Source organism: Limanda limanda, chromosome 13, assembly GCF_963576545.1.
Source record: "Limanda limanda chromosome 13, fLimLim1.1, whole genome shotgun sequence".
In the NCBI taxonomy this organism is placed as follows: domain Eukaryota; kingdom Metazoa; phylum Chordata; class Actinopteri; order Pleuronectiformes; family Pleuronectidae; genus Limanda; species Limanda limanda.
The window spans coordinates 22,079,240-22,098,740 of NC_083648.1; the positions used below are offsets into that span (position 1 = coordinate 22,079,240).

Below are 19,501 nucleotides of genomic sequence, written 5' to 3' on the forward strand. Positions count from 1 at the left end.
GTCAGAGACAGAAGCAGCCTAAGGAAAGTTGAAGTGTCTCTCTTTGTGGCACTTCAGCTCAGGTGGAAGCAGGACACACATATATATTTGGACATTTATAATATCGCTAATGAGGAAGTCGCTTCATGCTGAATCGCTGTATAATGACTGTGGTTGTTCGTAGCCATTGCTCCTTCCTCCACCCATTGCCCAAGTGTTTCTTTCTCTGTGCACGCTGCACTCACATTGTCTGTTTGTTCACTCTTTAGCTTTTGCATCATTGATGTGTATCCTCCAGCATCCGCACATGTGCACCGCTTCGTTTGAAGGACTGACTTGTGATGCATGGCATTCTGCTTTACATTCACGACACGCACAGTCAGTGCTTTCTGAGAAGCTTGTTGTCTGCACAGCGTTAAAGGGAGGGTCCCCCAGGATTTATAAAGATACAGGGATATTCTGGGACGGCTGTTGTCCAGTTTTGCTGGTTACAAGGCGGCTGCACAGCTGCTGTTTTACAGCTCAAAGAGGGAATTATATTACTATATAGTATACAATATTTTCTATATCAAAAAATCATATAAAAAAACAATAGTTATCGTCAATCACTCAATATGTTTTATCTTTACGAATGCATCAGGGGCACTAAATCCCCAAACCGTGGTTTGGAATTGCAGTTTTTTAGCAAATATAACTTAACCAGGAATAAATAGCGTCTTTGTTAGGAATTTTTTTTAGCTGTGTATATAACATAAATAAACACAACATGAAATGTTCATTTGAAGTGAGTACTAACAGCATCAGGGAAGTACATGTGGTACTACCGGGGCTGTGTTAATCGCAATGAAGGCTCATTGATGGGATTTTAATTGTTTCTCGACACCACTTGAGCTCTGTGGCACAGAGGACTAAGCCATGCCAGGTTGTGACGACAGAAAATACTTGTTATCAGGCATATTAATCAGTTCAATATTGTTTTTGGTTTTTGATATTGAATTGTGCTGACAATAGGGAAATAGTACATAGACGTTTCATTATTCAAACAAACATACTCAGTGTTTGGGAAATTGGCCAATTTGTCAACATCGCTGTTAAGTGCTAACGCCACATTTATTCACACATTCCTCATTAGTTATAATCCATATGTAATCTACCAGTGAAATGTAGGAAAAAAGAAAAAAATTACCGTATCTTCAGTATTTTCTATCAAAATCATTTAAGGTGAGCAACCATTTATTCATCATTTGCCACCACACCAGTTAAAAATGTAGCTGCTATATTATTCTATTAGGATCTTAAAATTAGCCCACATATAACAAGCTCAGCAATTAGGCTGGTAAACTGGTACTTGTCCTGTCTTGTTGCCTTCAAATACACAAAAACATGTAAATGAATTTCATATGTATGTCCCATTAGTTAAGTTGACTAACCGGCCAACCTCTTAAAATAAGCTTGGTGTGTGTATATACAGTAAACTGTTTACTGTTTATATACAGTACGTCATAACTGTACAAAGGTTTTAAATTTATAAATCCACTGGTAAATGCTTGTTTGCAATCTACATAAATCAACACTTTGTAAGTCTTGGTGAGAGCAAATCTTGCCAGATCCAGACTTTGTATGTAGATGATTAGAAATCATCTTGCTCCACTACGCAGCAACTATGAGCTTAATGTCTGAAATGAACAGGACGAAACTCCGTTTTTTTTTATTCTGAGACCCTCTCTTTACCTGACATTCCCACCATCTTCCCTCCACCTGCTCGACGTGCATGTTCGTCACCCTGCCCAGCTCCTCCACCGCTGCCTGATAACCAGATGTTGAGAGAGAAAGATGAGTCTAGTGGCTATATATTGATTTCTATTTACTAATCCTCACTCTTATTGGTTATGGAATAATTTGTTGCCAGACAGCCAACATATACCTCTCTCTTGTTTCTCTCTGCCTGTCCCCCCTCGATAGGTACGACCCAGAATTCCTTGTGTGGAATCAAAATCAAGCCGAGCAAAGAATGACAAAGTAATCCAACTATTTATTTATACATACATACATTCTGTGTATCAATCTTACCTTTGTCTCATTCACTGAATCGCTCCATCTTATCAATATGACACCAATTGACGCAGATGTTAATGGCAGCATGACAACATTTCACATTTGTATTGTCACCCATGAACCCACAGTGCAGCAGTGAATCTCCCTTTAGCTTTATTTGGATTCTGAATTAGACAATAGCTTTGAATATTGGCTTTCAAGAAATTGCTTTGCATTGAATTATGATACGGCATAATATTCGTATGACATCATTGGCATGTGACTTGAAACCTCTCAGAAGTTCCTAAAAGAACAGATTAATTACTAGTGGATTTTTTAAAAAGTTGTGGTATATGATGGAAGGAACTGTTTTTTTAGATTGTAAATATTCTTCATTCTCTCCTTGGGCTTTCCATCTATCCATCCATCCATCCCTCCATCCGTTTATCTACGTGTTGATTTACTCGGTCACTGTTTGTTTCCATCGTCCGTCCTGGTGATTTCTGAACGTGCTTTTTGACCGTTGTATTTGTTTGGCTTGCTCCGTGTTAAGTTTGGCCCTCACTTCTACCAGAAAAGACTGCCAAGTAAAAGTGACTTTATCATTTCACCACAATATCGTATTGCACTTAATGTGATAATGTTGGCTTTCCTTTCCATTAATGTCACAATGCTAGTCTGTCTCAGTTTGTCTCAGCTCTTTTGCTGTCACATGTTTTCTGATTTTGACTGGGTTTGTGGATACAAATAGTCCTTAAGTCATTACAAATGTCCTTCCCAAACTTATCCTTACTGCCAGAGACCTAACATTAGCTAACAACACAGCCAGAAAAATATACATAAAGATGGATGATTTGTCACCACCTCCTCCCACTTTCCAGAAATGAAGCCAAAATATCCATGAAATGAACGCTGCCATCTTGTGTCAATGACCTAATTTTGGGCCAGAGTTTGCGCACTAGTGTTTGTGGTGTATCACATTTTCGACCAATCGCAAGTCAGTCTCGTAGCATCAGTATTTAATAAAAAACAAACAAAAACCATGAGTTACCGCTCTGTGGGATTTATGACCTATACTGCAGCCAGCCACCAGGGGGAAATCATGATGCTTCACCTTCACTTTTAGGGAGCCACCATGTTGTCCACCTTCTTATACAGTCTATGGCTGACAGGATCATGCTAGAGACACAGCATTAGCTAATAATACACTATTCGGTATACTCATAATGTTAGCTAACAATATGCCAACTAACCTACAGCGGTGGAGGATGCTGTTGTACCAGTCAGGCAGTATGTGATTTATGGGGTGTATTCAGGTCATTGAATATTCAGGCTATATTGTACTTATCCTATCTTCATGTTTCTCATTATAGTCATTATTATTCATTTAAGAAACGTCTCAAAGGTTTTGTGATCAAACATTATGTTTAAGGTGGTTTTAGTCTTGTTTATGTCTTGGGGAACAAAAGGATGTCTCATCCACCATGAATTGACCTACAGCAACACAGTGTCTCTTATGAAACGAAGGAGTAGATATATACAATGTAGAGGAATACAAATGTAATGAATCAAATCACTAATTACACTGATGCTCTCTATATCAGCAGAGTGAATACATGATAACTCGAGAGGTGGAAGGTCACTGGCACCGTCTGCCCCAGGCTCCCTAATGGTATATTTATCCTGTCAAAGCATCAAACCAATAACTCTTAGCTGATTTGTCAAGCCACACTCTGGAAGTGTCTGGCAAATCAAGGTAGGTTACTGTGGAAACAGCTTCTTATGTTCTCCAACACTTTCCCTCCTTCAGGCTGTCGGTAATTTATGGAAACGTTCCCGTGAATACAAAGACAGGATCTGACCCGATCATAAAAGTGCCTCATTTTATTTCATGCTCGTAAGCACAGTGAGAACCTCTGATCCATATTCAGTCATGGGGTTGAGACGTACTGCGTGTGTGTGTGTGTGTGTGTGTGTGTGTGTGTGTGTGTGTGTGTGTGTGTGTGTGTGTGTGTGTGTGTGTGTGTGTGTGGGTGTGGGTGTGTGTTTCTCTGCTCTGCATGACATCTCCTGACCTTTCGTTCATCTTTTCCAGCCTCAGTGGGCCAGTCAGTCATCCACACCAGCACACCCTCAAATACACACACAGACACAGACTATCTGAATGACACACGTATATACAGACAACACTCTTTTCGTTTTCAGATTTTCTCTCAGCATCAGTCTTTTTTATAGTCTCTGTCCTTTTTCCTTTGCCACTCTCAACTCATTTCCAAAATAGGGTTAAGGTAGGGTCACCATTACACACACACACACACACACACACACACACACACACACACACACATACACACACATACACACAAAAGCACACAAACAGAAGTACCGTTCATGGAATACAGTAATAAAATCCTCTCATATTGCAATCAGATTGCATATTGGAGCATTGATCTATCCAGCCTTAGTTCTTGTTAATAAAAAACACCTATGTTGCCCCGCCTATACAATCTAAATTCACATAGACTATTTATTCAAATGCTGTAGAAGTTATTAATCAAGACAGTTTGTTTGTAAAATTCTGTTCTATCTATTTCTAATAATTATGTGCAGTATATTCTGACCCCAAGTATAAAAGTTACCATTTTAGACCAACTGGGAACAGTCAGTGCATCTGATGGAGATTATGCAAAGTAACGTGAAAGATATAATCACAAACTTCTGAAAAGATGGATATATTGATGAATGAAATGCGGACCGGAAAAAAGTGTAATTCTACTCTGAAGGCTTTTTGTCTTCTGATGGATGTGAGAGGGTTTGTCTTAATCTTACTCCAAGGCATACATTGTCATATTACTACAGCGTCTCTGATAACAAAGACATAATGTTTTAAGAATAAATTCTTACATTGTGTGAATGAAGTTGTAATTTTGAGTAAAAAACAGTGTTAATAGTCGGGCCAGTTTATCATAACTGGTATGACACTGATCTTGTTCCACCTGTTCCAACATGTAACAAAATCTCTGTTTTAGGAGAGGGTGACAAAATTATAAAATATCATGGGTTATCGTGCCCAATGTAAAAGATATACAGAACTAGAATGGCACTAGTACAGTCCCTGTTGAAACTACATTTTAATTCACTGCACCATATTGCACACATTTTTATAAAGCAATGGAAATGTTGAAAAACACCACATAGCTCACAATGCTCACAGAGTGGAAATCACTTTCCAGGATCCACCCCCCAAATCTCAAGACTTAATGGCTTCTTTCCTGGCCCGTACAACATCCTTCCACCAAGTTTAGTGAGAGGAGTAATTTTATATAATCAGAATAATCGTGGCAGAATGGATGAGGTAATAGTGTACTCACAGGGAAATATGTCTATCTTTGATCATGTATAACAGAAAAAAAAATCTAAATATAATGACTTGTTACTAAAATTTGCAATTTTATTCTAATACATTTTTTATTTTAGTTTAACTTGTTTAGGCTGGCTGTAATACTTCATCATACAGTATATGAGAAAGCCTCTCTTTGTTCGGGCTGTTGTATAAGAGGTTGTAGATACATACTCCTGTGTGACAACAGTACACACACTGTAACATAGACAACAAACCTGTGAAGTACACCATCTTAATTACACACTCACTCACTGCTTGGTGAAGAATAGCGGACACTTGTGGGTCCATAGAGAAGGAGTGAGACGGACAGATGAGACCTGATGAAGAAAACATGGAGAGTTCAGGCTACAACATCACTTGAAGGACATTTACATGGACGCCTGAGTCTAACCTGTGTTGTCCATCATTAATCAGCTCCTGTGTTAATTACTGTATATCCTCAGCTGAACATCTTGTAGACACATCCCTGGTGGTCTGAGATCAGTTTCTGCTCAAGTGTATTGTAATTTATTCTAGTTTGCTATAAATACACTGTAATGTGTTTGCTGTTAATCAGCCACCTGAAGTTTTGGTCGATGTCCTGCTGCAAAATGAGTCAGCGCCCTTGACTTTTCATTTTTAACTTGCTTCGTTCTCCCCTCCTTTCTTCTCCCGTCAGTTTTCTCTGCTGGTTCACCCCACCTGACTGTCTCCATGTCTGTCTGTATTTCTGTCTCGCCTTTTGGGGGAATGAGTCATCAGACACATCTCAACCCACTCCCCTCAACACACACACCCGCACACACACACACAATATATTCAACACAAATCTCATAGTTCGCTCCCCGGCTTCAAATCGCTCTATTCCACCAAAAAAACCTGACTCACAGGAAATCCTTTCAGCCAGATATAGAAGTGAGCATTATCTGCCTGCAGCCCTCACGTTACAGCACCTCGCCCTGCTTTGTGAATACATAATTCATAGATAATTTATTTATTTACCAGCTTTAATTGTTGGTTCGCCTGCAGCCTGGCACCTCTTATTGTGCTGTAAATGTTTTGACTGTAGAAACAGAGACACACACACACACACAGACACACGCATACACACACACATACGCACAATCACACATACCTAGTCAAGTGGTGATGTGAGATAGCCCACCTGGTTGGCCAGGAACAAAGAGCAGATTGACAGTTTGTCATTACTTCGCACCAGTCCAATGAGTAACCTAATGACACAGCTCTTGGGGGATTTCAAAGTCGCACACACACTCACACAATAGCCCACATGCACACACACATGCATGGATGTTTGCATATTTTCTGCGAGAAGTAAAGCGTCACTTCCAGACTTTTTCCTCATGCCATTATTCATTTATTTTCTCTTTTTTAAGAATGCTCTTTTTTCCCACTTTGATTTTTTATCATTTCATCTGACGTGTTAAGATCAGCGCTGCCTGTAGGGTAAGGGTGCAGAGGGACAAGGTTATAAAATTTGCGTATTTATAGAACGGGCAGGCAGAGAAAATAAAGGAGGAACTTGAAAAACAAAACAGGGGACAGGTCAGCAATTTACGAGTGCCTCAAGTGAAAACATCTGTTTCTGGATTGAGGTTAAACTTTCTGTCAAAATCAGTTTGAAGAAGTCATGTAAGTTCCTTCTTGTGCCTTCATGAAAAAAGTAAAGCAGTGCAAAAAAAAAGGAGGTGTGATGTTATGATTGCCTTGTTTTTACAGCCTGTTGGGTCAATTTCCAGTTGGTAACATTGAGTCCAACACTGAATAACAGCACGACACCATGCTGTTCCATGGGTGTAATTGCCACTGCTAATGGGAGAAACATTTCCAAATTGTGTTGTTGTTCCACCAGCTGCCAAAATCCAAACGTGAAAAAGATCTAAATTCATTTAAAAACCAATCATATTGTCAACTTAGTTCACTGCAGTTATTACTGCTTGCTTCTAGCAGTGTTAAACTTAGTGAGCGGTGATGTGTGCTTTCTGGCTTTTGTCCTGGATTTATAGAAAGACCTGCACAGCCCACTCAGGCCTGACAACTAAGGAGGTTGGGTTTTCATCTGTATTTGTTTGTTTGTTAGTTTGCAGCGTTACAAAATAACTACTAGACGGATCGCTACGAAACTGGATGGAAGGATGTTGTATGGGTCAGGAAAGCTTTGGAATTTTTTTATTTCTTAATACATGTTTATGCAATATGGTGATAAAGTGGCCAGTCAGCCTTGCCATGCACTCTGTGTCCTTCTAGTTGTTTCATTTAAATATATATTAATTAAAAACTGACGCAATATAATTGTATTATTCTAAAGAAAAGGAAGAAGGAAGCAAAGATCAATGATGCTTATTATCTCAGTCTCCATAAATGTAATGGTGTTTGCAGTCTACATAAATAATATGACTAATGGAACAGTATTTCATTCAATAATAATAGGCTTTTTGTCACCTGTGAAGGTTACGGGACATGGTGGGATACAAATTCAACAATTGTCTTTGTTGTTATGTGCTGTCACAGCAGCAGTGCTATCCAAACATCCTGCATATTATTTCCTTAACCCCAGAACTAAACCAGTGCAAACAATCTCTCACCGAACATTTTTTTTGCCCAAAGTTCACAGATGGCTCAGTATTATTTGCTCATCCTGCTGTGATGTTGTCACACATTGTTTGGGACTGGAAGCACAATTTCCTCCTGTGTTCCCTATGCTCTCAAACGACACACACACACACATTTCTGTCCCTGTTTGTGTGTCACACACACACAAACAGGGACAGAAAGAGAGAGTGAAAGAGAGAATCACTGAGTGAAAAGTAGTACGGCTGCAGGCTAGAGTTAGGGAATGAATGAACCATTACAGCTTTCTGGGGCAGAATACACACACACACACACACAAACACACACACACACTTACATGCACACACTTTGTCTAGATTCTGATTGTAGGTAGATAACTCTCATGTGTACTCTCTGCTCCGATATGATACATTTTATAGATGAAGCCTGTAGTCTGTGCGGACTTTTACAATATGTTGAATAAGATATACGTTTATGCTATAGGGGGGCTGTGACGTCATGGAGGGATAGGTCGCACGGTATCAGAGCTCCCGATAGTCAGGTGCAATACCCCTGAAAACTCGAATATTCAGAGCTAGAAATCATCTCTGCTGCAATGTCAAGGGGGAGAGGTTCTAAGGGTAGGAAAACTGCGATCAATCAGCCTGAAATTACGGCGCAAGACGAAGCTAAAAACGCGCTAGCTGACCTCGAGATGGAAGAAGATGGCTGCCATGAAACTACCTGCTCTGAACTAGCCGACAGCGAGGCTGGAGTGCGCTCGGGTCTGGCAAACATTAGCAAGGACATAAAGGACTTAAAAACAGAAATGACAGCCTTACTCCGCGCATTTTGTGAAGATTTGAGGAGGGATGTGAAACGAGACCTGGATGATTTCAAAAAAGGAATTAACCAAGAGTTCACTAAAATTGGCACTGAACAGCAGCTGCAGAGCGGGAGGCTAAACGAGGCAGAGACGCGGCTGGAGAAGCTAGAATCTTGGGCACTGGAGGCAAACAACGCTCTCATTACCTCTTTGAAAGAACGGAAAACCCTGCAAGACAAGTTAACTGATTTGGAGTCGAGGTCGAGGAGAAACAATCTCCGCATCTATGGGGTCCCTGAGGGAGAAGAGGGCGAATCGACAGCTAAGTTTTTGCAAGACATGCTCAGGCGTGAACTGCAACTGCCGGATGACTTAAATCTCCAAATACAAAGAGCGCACCGATCGCTGGCACCCAAGCCAGCAGCCGGCGCTCAGCCGAGACCCATCATCGTCAATTTCCTGGAATTCACCACCAAAGAGAGAGTCTTACGGGACGCGTGGAAAACCAAAATACAGCTGAGAAACAAACTTCTGTCATTCGATCACGATTATGCGACAGAGGTTGTTCAAAAGAGGAAAGAATACAACGCTTCTAAAAGAGTCCTGAAGGAAAAAGGCATCCGGTTTCAGACACCATTCACCAGGATGAGAGTCCACTGGAGCACGGAAGCCCGAACCTACAACGACGCGAGTGAAGTGAAGGAGGAATTGATGAAACGCGGACTCATTGAACCGACACCGGCTCGCGACACGGAGGAGACCGGGTTGGAGACACGGCTTTCCGCGGCGATGGAGTGGCAGCGCAGAGAGGGACCTCGGAGGAGCACCGCTTTAGCAACGACCATGGCAACGACACGCGCAAGGGATAAACTACAAGAATTCAGAAGATCTGGAGATTGAAGTAGGATCAAGACAACAAACATGATGACCTGTCCGGTAGGAATGTTCCGTTTTAAACTACGTCTACAAAAGGTTGAATATTGATCAGCACGTTTGCCCTATGTAAGTATAATTAAGACTATCGGGACCTGAGTGTTACCCTATTTTTTATTCTTTTTCTCTCATAGTTTTTTTTTTTTTTTTTTCTTATCCGTTGGACTCACTTAGAATGACGAAAGCCTGTACCATAGGCCATTATGGCATTACTAAGTTAGGGCCCTCTCCGAATGAGAGGCTTTCCCTTCGGCCCCCCAACGGGACCGGAATTCTGGAGGACGAGAAGACCCTCCTTCTTTTGGAAGTGTTTTATTTGTTTAGTTCGTATTGTGCCACTGTTCAGGCACGGTTAGTGGGGCCACTGATGTTCTTATTTGTCCTTAAGTGATGCACGTTAGTGATGTGAGGATAGCGTCCTTAAATGTGAATGGTTTAAATAATCCAATTAAAAGAAAAAAAGTAATAACCAAAATGAAGAGGGAAAACATCCACTTGATATATTTACTCACTTGAGACTCACCTCTCTCAGCAGGAGCATTCTAAGCTTGGGTCTTTTGGATATAAAAATGCCTTTTATAGTACGTTTAAGAATGGCCCCAAAAGAGGAGTTGCCATATTAATCTCTAATTGTGTGAACTTTGAATTCATTAAAGAAATAAGGGACAAAGAGGGGAGATATGTCATCGTAAAAGGAAAAATTGACAATAATATAGTTACTTTGGTTAATGTCTATGTGCCACCCGGTAGTGATAAAACTTTTCTGAAATCAGTGTTTGAAATTATAGTCTTGGAAAATGAAGGGACCCTGATTTGTGCAGGGGATTTTAATATGATCTTGAATCCTAAACTTGATACAACCAATGCTAAAAGAAATAAGACACAATTATCAAAACTTGTCAATATCACACTAGTTGAACTGGGGATGTTTGATGTGTGGAGGGAACTCCACCCTTTAGAGAAGGACTACACGCATTATTCTGCTCCTCATTCCGTTTACTCTCGAATAGATTACTTTTTTATGAATACAGCAGACAGACATAGAATACAAGATTGTAGTATTGGGATAGCTGATCTGTCTGACCATAGTATAGTCTATCTTAACATCAAATTGGAGGCAAGGAAGAAAAATTCACTCTGGAAACTAAATGCAGGTATGTTAAATAATCGGGACACAAAAGAGGGAATTAAAAAAGAAATTAAAAACTGCATAGAAGAAAATATAGACAGCCCTGTTGATGATACCATTCTTTGGGATACGGTTAAAGCGGTTATGAGAGGGAGATTGATATCAAGGGCAGCATACCAAAAGAAAATTAGAGAGGAAGAATATAAAAATTTGATTAAACAATTAAGAATACTGGAACAGAAACATAAAAACCATGAGGGTGGAGCCCTTCTGCATCAAATAAACATTACAAGACGGCAGATAGACGACAGTTTAAATAATGAGATTGAGAAAAAACTGAGATTTACTAAACAAACATATTATGAATCGGGCCCCAAAGCGGCTAAATACTTGGCTAGACGCCTTAAGGTGCAGCAAGCTGCTAATACGATACACAAGATCAGAGACCCCTTAACAAAAGAAATTTTATTTAAACCGGAGGAAATAGAAAAGGTCTTCAAAGAATACTATGAAAACCTGTACTCTCAGCCCCCAGCAAAAGAAAAACACGAGATGAAAGAACTTCTCAATTCATTGGACTTACCGGCTATTGGAGAAGATCAAAATAGAAAATTAAATTCTGCTATTACTAAAAAGGAATTAGACAGTGCTATTAGCAGATTAAAATTGAACAAATCACCAGGCAGTGATGGCTATCCGGGCGAGTGGTATAAAACATTTAAAGAGGAATTGTCTCCACTTCTTCTGAACTCTTTTAATGTAACTTTGACAGAGGGTAAAGTGCCCCCCTCTTGGAAAGAGGCGGTGATCTCAGTGATACTAAAGGGAGGTAAAGAAAAGGAATTATGTGAATCTTATAGACCTATCTCGATTTTAAATGTAGATTATAAGATTTTCACGTCAATCATCTCTAAAAGGTTTGAAAATGTTATGTCTGATTTGATCGATGAGGATCAATCAGGATTCATTAAGGGGCGACAGACTCAGGACAATATTAGACGTACTCTACATATCATAGATCACATCCAGAAACAGGGACTGGAAGCAGTATTAGTGAGCCTTGATGCCGAGAAGGCCTTTGATTGTGTCAATTGGGAATTTTTATATCAGGTACTGGAGAAATTAGGTTTTCAGAAACAGTCAATACAATGTATTCAAAGCCTTTACAAAGAACCCACAGCAAGGATAAAAATCAACGGCCACTTAACCAATAGTTTCAATCTACAAAGAGGCACTCGCCAGGGATGTTGCCTTAGCCCCACTCTATTTGCCATATTTATAGAACCTTTAGCACAGCTGATCAGACAGGATAGCAGTCTGAAGGGAATCCAAATAGGAAAACAGGAACACATCATAGGACTTTTCGCCGATGATGTTATTGTGACCCTGCTGCACCCAGATAAAACCTTTTCTAACCTTATGGCAATATTAGATGACTTCGGTAAATACTCTGGCTATAAATTAAACATGGCAAAAACACAAATCCTCACTTTCAATTACTCTCCTAATAAAGAAACCAGAGAAAAATACAAAATTAAATGGAAGGCTAAAGTATTAAAATATCTTGGAGTGACATTAACAAAAACTCTTGGCAACACGTTTGAAATCAACTATAAACAGGTCAACGAAAATATTGGAACAGATCTCAGGAGGTGGTCAGCCTTTAACCTAGATATGGGGACACGTATAGATATAGTGAAAATGAACATACTACCAAGACTACTATATCTGTTTCAATCTATTCCACAGATGATCCCAGAAGCACAATTCAGGCTGTGGGACAAATTGATCTCTAGGTTTATCTGGGCCGGCAAGAGACCAAGGGTCAGGTATAAAACACTTCAAATAAATAAAGAGGAGGGTGGTGTGTCTCTGCCTAACTTGAGACAATATTTCTATGCAGCACAAATTAAATTTGTAGTATGCGGAAGCTGCCCGCAATATGAAGCCAGATGGAAAGACATTGAAGTTAACATAGAGACCTCTCCAATCCAAGCAGTGTTAGGGGACACAGCGAATAAAATGCGCCAAGAAAGCAACAATGATATTATCAAACAGACCCTGGGTATTTGGAATAAGATGGTGAAAGACTACAAAATGGAGGGAGACGCAAGGATTTTGACTTGGCCCGCCCTGGATCACAAATTTAAACCAGGAACGAATGATATTGGCTTCAGACAGTGGTGGGACAAGGGTATAACAGCTATATGTACACTCACACAGGGTGGGCACTTCAAGAGTTTTGAACAATTACAAAAGGAATTTGATCTAGATAATAAAGATTTTTTCAGATATTTGCAAATTAGGGATTACTTTGATAAAAAAATTAAACCAGAACTATCTGTAGAGGGTAATGCAGTGGTTGAAATCCTAGTTGAAGCTTATAAAAAAAAGAGTAATAAAACTATTTCCAAAATATATCAGGGCCTACAGAAACAAAATGGAGAAAATACAGGATATGTTAAAGCAAAATGGGAGAAGGAATTAAACATAGAAATATCACAGGAGGATTGGTGTTCTATGTGGAAAGCACAGCATTCATCCACAAGCTCAAGGAAGTGGAGAGAATTTGGTTGGAGGAACTCAATTCGTTATTTTATAACACCACATATTAAAAGTAAGCAAATTCAGTTAAAGGAACCGTGCTGGAGGTTGTGCGGAAACACGAACGCCCATCACTCTCATATTTTTTGGCTATGCCCAAAAATTCAGATATTTTGGGGGAAAATATGTCTGTCTTTAAGTAAGATTCTGGGATATGAAGTCACAAACAATGTAAAGGTGCTTTACTTCTGTATTTTAAAGGATGTCATCTCAGGAAAAGATTTGTATCTGTGTAAAATATTGCTCATGGCCTGTAAGAAAACAATCACTAAGAACTGGTATCGAGCGGACACTCCAAACCTCAAACAATGGATGGACATAGTAAATCAGATTAAGACAATGGAAAAAATTACTTTATCTCTCAGATCCAGAGGAGCGATTTTCCCAAGTAAATGGGAGAAATGGACCACCTTTATTGAAGAATTAGATGACGCTTCAATATCAGGATAAGCTTTGGACAATCAAAGAAAATATGTATAAAACTGTTATACCGGTGCGCCCCCTCGTTATTGGTTATGTTATTGTACTTGTATTGTGTGTATGTCCCTTAAAAATGTGAAAAGACTAAAATAAAAAGTTTAAAAAAAAATAAAAAGATATACGTTTATTTTTCAGTTTGTGTATGTTTGTATGTGCAGGCGTGTGTGTGTGTGTGTGTGTGTGTGTGTGTGTGTGTGTGTGTGTGTGTGTGTGTGCCTGCAGAGCATCACAGCCTGAGGCCCAGGGTTGAGTTAGATCTGCTGTGATGTGCCACTGTGGGGCTACTACTATAATGGGCGCTGCCTCTGTGCTTGCACATGTGTGTGTGTGTGTTTTTGTACAAGTATGTGTAAGCATGTACGCATGTGTGTGTGCTAATTTCTCTATGTTTGTGTTTGTTTATCGCATTTTCATGTTTCCCGTCGCCTCAAAATGTGTGAAAATGGTATTTTCCTCATTATGTTGTTGTCCTGCACACTTTTGTTTCAGGGTTTTTTCAGTGTGTGTGGGGGTGTCACATATAATACCAACAATTAGTCTGTGCCCCTTCATTCATTCACAATCCACTCTCTATTGAATAGGTGTGTGTGTGTGTTTGTGTGTGTGTGTGTGTGTGTGTGTGTGTGTGTGTGTGTGTGTGTGTGAGGTAAATGTGAGAGAGAGTGTTTTTAATTAATTACTTTAGATTTCTGCGTCACTTTCTCCTTCAGGCAGTGTTAAGTCTTCGGCAACTGATGTGCAGGTTACATCACTGGGTGCTGTTTTGATGAGAGGAAGACCTAAAAAACACAATTACAACCTCAAATAATCAGTTCAGCAGTGGCACCTTTCTAGAAAAAAGTTTGGAGATACAATGAGTGTTGATGGACGTCTCATATTAATGTGTCTCATGAGTAAAATTCTATAAAACCCTGACGTGGTGGGTAATTCAATTTCAAATATCTTCAGTGTAAATCCTTAAAGCTCAAATAGAACGTCCGCTTTACTCATTAATTCTTTTAAAGAATTCTTTTTCGAGGAATTTCTTTGATTGCCACAGATGTAAAGTAGTGGTTTTCAGAAATAGGAAAGAGTTGAAGGAGGAGACACGTGAGATGAAAGGAACAGGGGAATTCCCTTCAGTCATTCATTTATTTATTTAAAAACCTCAGAAGACGCATTGAGGCATAAACCTCAATTTCAAAGGGCCAAACATGCAGGGAATTCAAACACAACTAAGCCAGACATAAAAGAATGTCAGACTCCATCAACTAAAACAAGGTCAAATAACAATGTTAAATGGAAATGGTACATCAGATAAATAGACAGTGTGAGAGATGCTACATGCTGCATGTGGTCTCTACATTTAATGACGTGGATACAAATGATGGAACTTTAATTACACAGTGAATGTGAAATAATTACACAGTGAATGAACAGTGAACACAGTGAATGAAAGGCGTCAGTGGTCTCAAAGATGTCATTCAGAATCTATATTCCGAGTATGTGGGGGGGCATTGTAACAGAAGCAGATCTTCACAACTCTCTATGATATACAGCATCTAATGGCTGTAAGGAAATAACTCAATGCATGCTGGGAAATGAGTAATTGCTGATTTGACATGCTTATAAATGTAAGGTTATCAACCCTCAGCAACCAATAGTCACAATCTTTGTGAACATAAAAATTCAACTGATACATCCCACCCCCTCCCATCGGCCCTCTCATCAAAGCTACACCCCTCAAAAGACATGAACGTGCACCGACTGACAACTGCTAGAAGCCGACTTTTCCGTGAGTCTTCACTTGCTTCTGTGCAGCATGTCAGTGTATGTGCAGGGAGAGCACAGAGGTGTTTCAGAAACAAATCACCAGCCCTTCTTCTAAAGGATAGCCTCATATTTTTCCCAATGTCCATCTGGACATCGAAGAGGTTGCTGCTGTAGTTGGTCCTCTGCTCCGTACTGGCCACAACCAGATCTCTTCCTGATTGGATTCCAGTTTATGTTCTGTGTAAAAATGCCGATGAGGCTTTGACTGTCTGAGGATGTGAAATCATCTATATTTACAGTTATTTGATGGCAGATGTCCCTCTTCCTGTTTTCCCACACAATGTTTCCATTCTGAGCCGCAGTGGGAGTGAATTTCACACTGAAGATGACTTTGGAAGGTGCCCACTTGATTTGACTTGACCTACTGTGTTATGTAAGCTGTGATGAAACTTTAAAATGTTTTGGTTTTTTTCACACAGAACATACACGATTGATTTTGTCTCCTATCTCCTACATTAAGATGGGATCTCTGCGCATCCAGGAAGGGCAGGAATAAATCATTACAGTTTAAAACAACTGTTTCAGTTTTCATATGGGAAGGTGCTTCAAAAGAATAGAAAATATGGACCGAAACTTTAGGATTTAAAAAGTAGCAGCTGTGGTTGTAAAGTAGCATCAAATGGAAAGATTTTACTAAAGTGCAAATATTTTGCTTGAATAACTCCACTGGTGTGCTTCTCTAACACCTCTATCCCCATTAGCCTTTTTACAAATGGTTAATAATATTTATTTTGTTTGTACCAGCGGAGTTTAACCCTTTAAGTTAACCAAATTATTACATAACTAGTTGAATTTGACAGATATAATGCCGCCATCTGGTTTACTGGTTATTTAAGAAGCTTCATGTCAACACATGCCATCGCTGGTGCCCTGCTCCCCCTCTTTTTATAATGCAAAAAACATAAATAATTACACAAACACATATAGTTTTACACACATTTGAAAGCTTGCTCAGCTATAACTTTAGATGTCTTATCTGTCAATTAGCCCAGAAGGTGACCTACACGAGCCTATGTCATCTCTGATCATATTTATGAGGCACATGCTTATTTGTGCATAACATCATGATTATGTTAATGCTGTGGATGTGTGTTTGTGTCGGGCTGTGCCTGGAGGGGGTCAGGAAAAGAAACTCAGAGAGACAATGAGATGTGAGGGCGAAAAAAAACAAGAATATTGCTAAAGTGAGGGAGATAGAAATAAACAACCTTTCAAATAATTCTCTCTCTTCGCTCTGTTTCCCATTTCCCCATTTTTCAAACACTGGTTTCATCCCATTGGCCCAAATGAAACTTACAGATACAAGCTTTCTAATCCTGGCTCCTCTGCACTGCCTCTGATGGCTGAGTTTGTACACAAGTCTTGTCACACACACACGCACGCACACACACACACACGCACACACACACACACACGCACACGCACACGCACACGCACACACACACACACTCTTTGACTATGATACTAGTGTGCTGGATTGTGTGTGTGCTTTACCGTTATCTAATGCTGCTCTAAGCTGCATACTGAGTTGTCCTACAGCATTCGGGGGTGTGTGTGCATGTGTTAGATCTAACTGAACTGAAATTATCTCCACGGGGACGTTGGGCTGTTGCTGCATCAAGAATAAGATACATCAAAGGGAAATGGCTTCCACATAAACAGGGCTTCTAAATGCAGCCCAAACTTCTCTCAACTATCAGAAAAATGTGTTTTTTAAAAGCAGGAGAATGTTTCAACTGAGTTGATCATTCTGAAGCAAAATTGTAGCAAAATTAACACCAAGTATCTTACCCTCCTTCCATGCACTTTAGTTTTATAAATAAAAAATCACACGAAGGGGAATAAGACCCATCTCCGTTGGTCCCTAGAAACCATCGCTGTCAACAAAACGTGCCACTTTTCTCGCCATTGGCTACAGAAATCAACATCAATAAGCCCCGCCCTCCCTACATCCACCGCTTCCATCTGATTCCTCTCGACTTCATTCTCTTACATCACATCTTTCTCACATTAATCCCCCGTGTGTCCTTCTTCACACACATTTGTGGGGTTAGTGGGCTTGTTTCTGCATGTGGGTGCCTGAAGCATGCCTTTAGGCAGAAAGCACTGGCGGACCTATGTTACTCACTAGAACCAGAGCTGCTTGGGGAGGAAGCGATTCTCCGCTGCAGCAGGGGGGAGCTCTAACAGGGCATCCAAGATGGCTCCTGTTGTTCTTCACCTTCCAGTGCCAAAGCAAAGTGAAGCGGCTTCGCTCACAAAGGGTCTGCTCTATGTTCAGCCGCAAGTGCGTATGCTATGTGCCATATGAGCTATTAGTAGAAATGAGTGGAGAGCAGCTGCCATTGTTCTGACTGTAGTTTACCACTGAAAGTTACAACTTTTTTAATGGTGCTGCGCATGATAGATCATAGCCAAGAGAAAATACATGACATTATTGAAAGGGCACTTTAACCTTAGTTTAGAGTATGTTGTGTTTCCCATATAGTGTGCTGTGTCAGTTTGCTTTAGGAATCTGTTGATGAAACTGCTCAACTGGAGTTCATTTGATAAAACATATACCATCTTAACATGTACTGTCTTAGCTCTTTTGGCATGCATGGAAATGTATTATTAATCTCTATATTGAGATCTTCTATATTGCAAAGTCATTCATAGTGGTGAAATACAAAATAAAACCCCTAACATAAACCCAAAAATATTTACATAATTTGGTCTTTACCTGTGAATTTAGATTTTTGATTATCTAGACCTTATACACATTTCTATACATCTATTTCTATCCATGCTGTCTATGTAAGAAAGTGATTTCTTCATTGATGGGTTAGCATCGGGTGTGTGGTCATTTAAAGGATATGTCTATTATACAGTGAAGTAAAATCTTGGCAGGTGAAGGTTCTAAATGAGGGTTGAAGTGTGACCTGACAAAACAAACACTGCTTACTTGAAAGACAACAAACAGCTTTCAGCTTTAATCACCATCTGTAAGTGGCAGTTCAGCCTGGACAGATTAGATTGGGGATGTGAGGGCTTGACATGTGCCAGGTTTTGCTGTTGTTATACTACATGGCCAAAGGTCTATAGATATGATGGAATAAATAATGAACATAACATCCATCTCATTCAAGAGCTACGGGCATTGATATTTGGCTACTGCAGTCATGACGTCACATCTGAACTGCCCATGCCTCACTAACTGTTGTAACTCAGTGCAATCTCTTATTCACTAGTAAAATCCAGTAAAAATAAGACGCTTCTTTGGGTTGACTTTTTATTCTCTAAAACACATTTCCATCCCCTACAGCTGCTGTTATAATAAACTGAATCCTTCACGATTTTAACCAAGTTAAACATCAATAATGGGGTTGGTGGAAATAAAATACAGCTCCTATGGAAATGTTATAACCACACCAGTGTGGGTTTTAACTATGTCATCATAATTTGATCCTAGCACTGTCAATTCAATTTTAATCTCTGCTGTCTAAATCAGTATTTAGTTATGTTCTTCTGTAGTACACCAAAAGTACAATATAATGTAGATTTCTATCATATTATGTTCATACAATAACGTCAGATTAATAGATGTTCAATGTTTCTCCTCTCACACTATCAAGACATGGCATTACGGCATGTTTGATATTGCTTTCGCGTCATTCTTTGTTTGAAACTGTGTATTTACATGGTGAGCATTGTGTTACAAGGCAATTAGTCAAATATGAATATGTGTGTGTGAACCAATTTAACGTACAGA

At 39.7% G+C, this 19,501-nt stretch overlaps 1 protein-coding gene across 4 annotated transcripts in view; it reads left to right on the plus strand.

Moving 5' to 3' along the window:
* LOC133018218 (catenin delta-2-like) overlaps nt 1-19,501 on the plus strand; it is a 130,227-nt gene that overhangs the window by 61,873 nt on the left and 48,853 nt on the right. For 3 of the 4 annotated variants that reach the window (XM_061084535.1, XM_061084538.1, XM_061084539.1), the window contains one exon: nt 1,942-1,998. The exons of the other annotated variant lie outside the window; for it this stretch is intronic. In XM_061084535.1, coding sequence (XP_060940518.1) covers nt 1,942-1,998 — 57 coding nt within the window. The remainder of the gene's footprint in view (nt 1-1,941; nt 1,999-19,501) is intronic. 4 annotated transcript variants of the gene reach the window in all.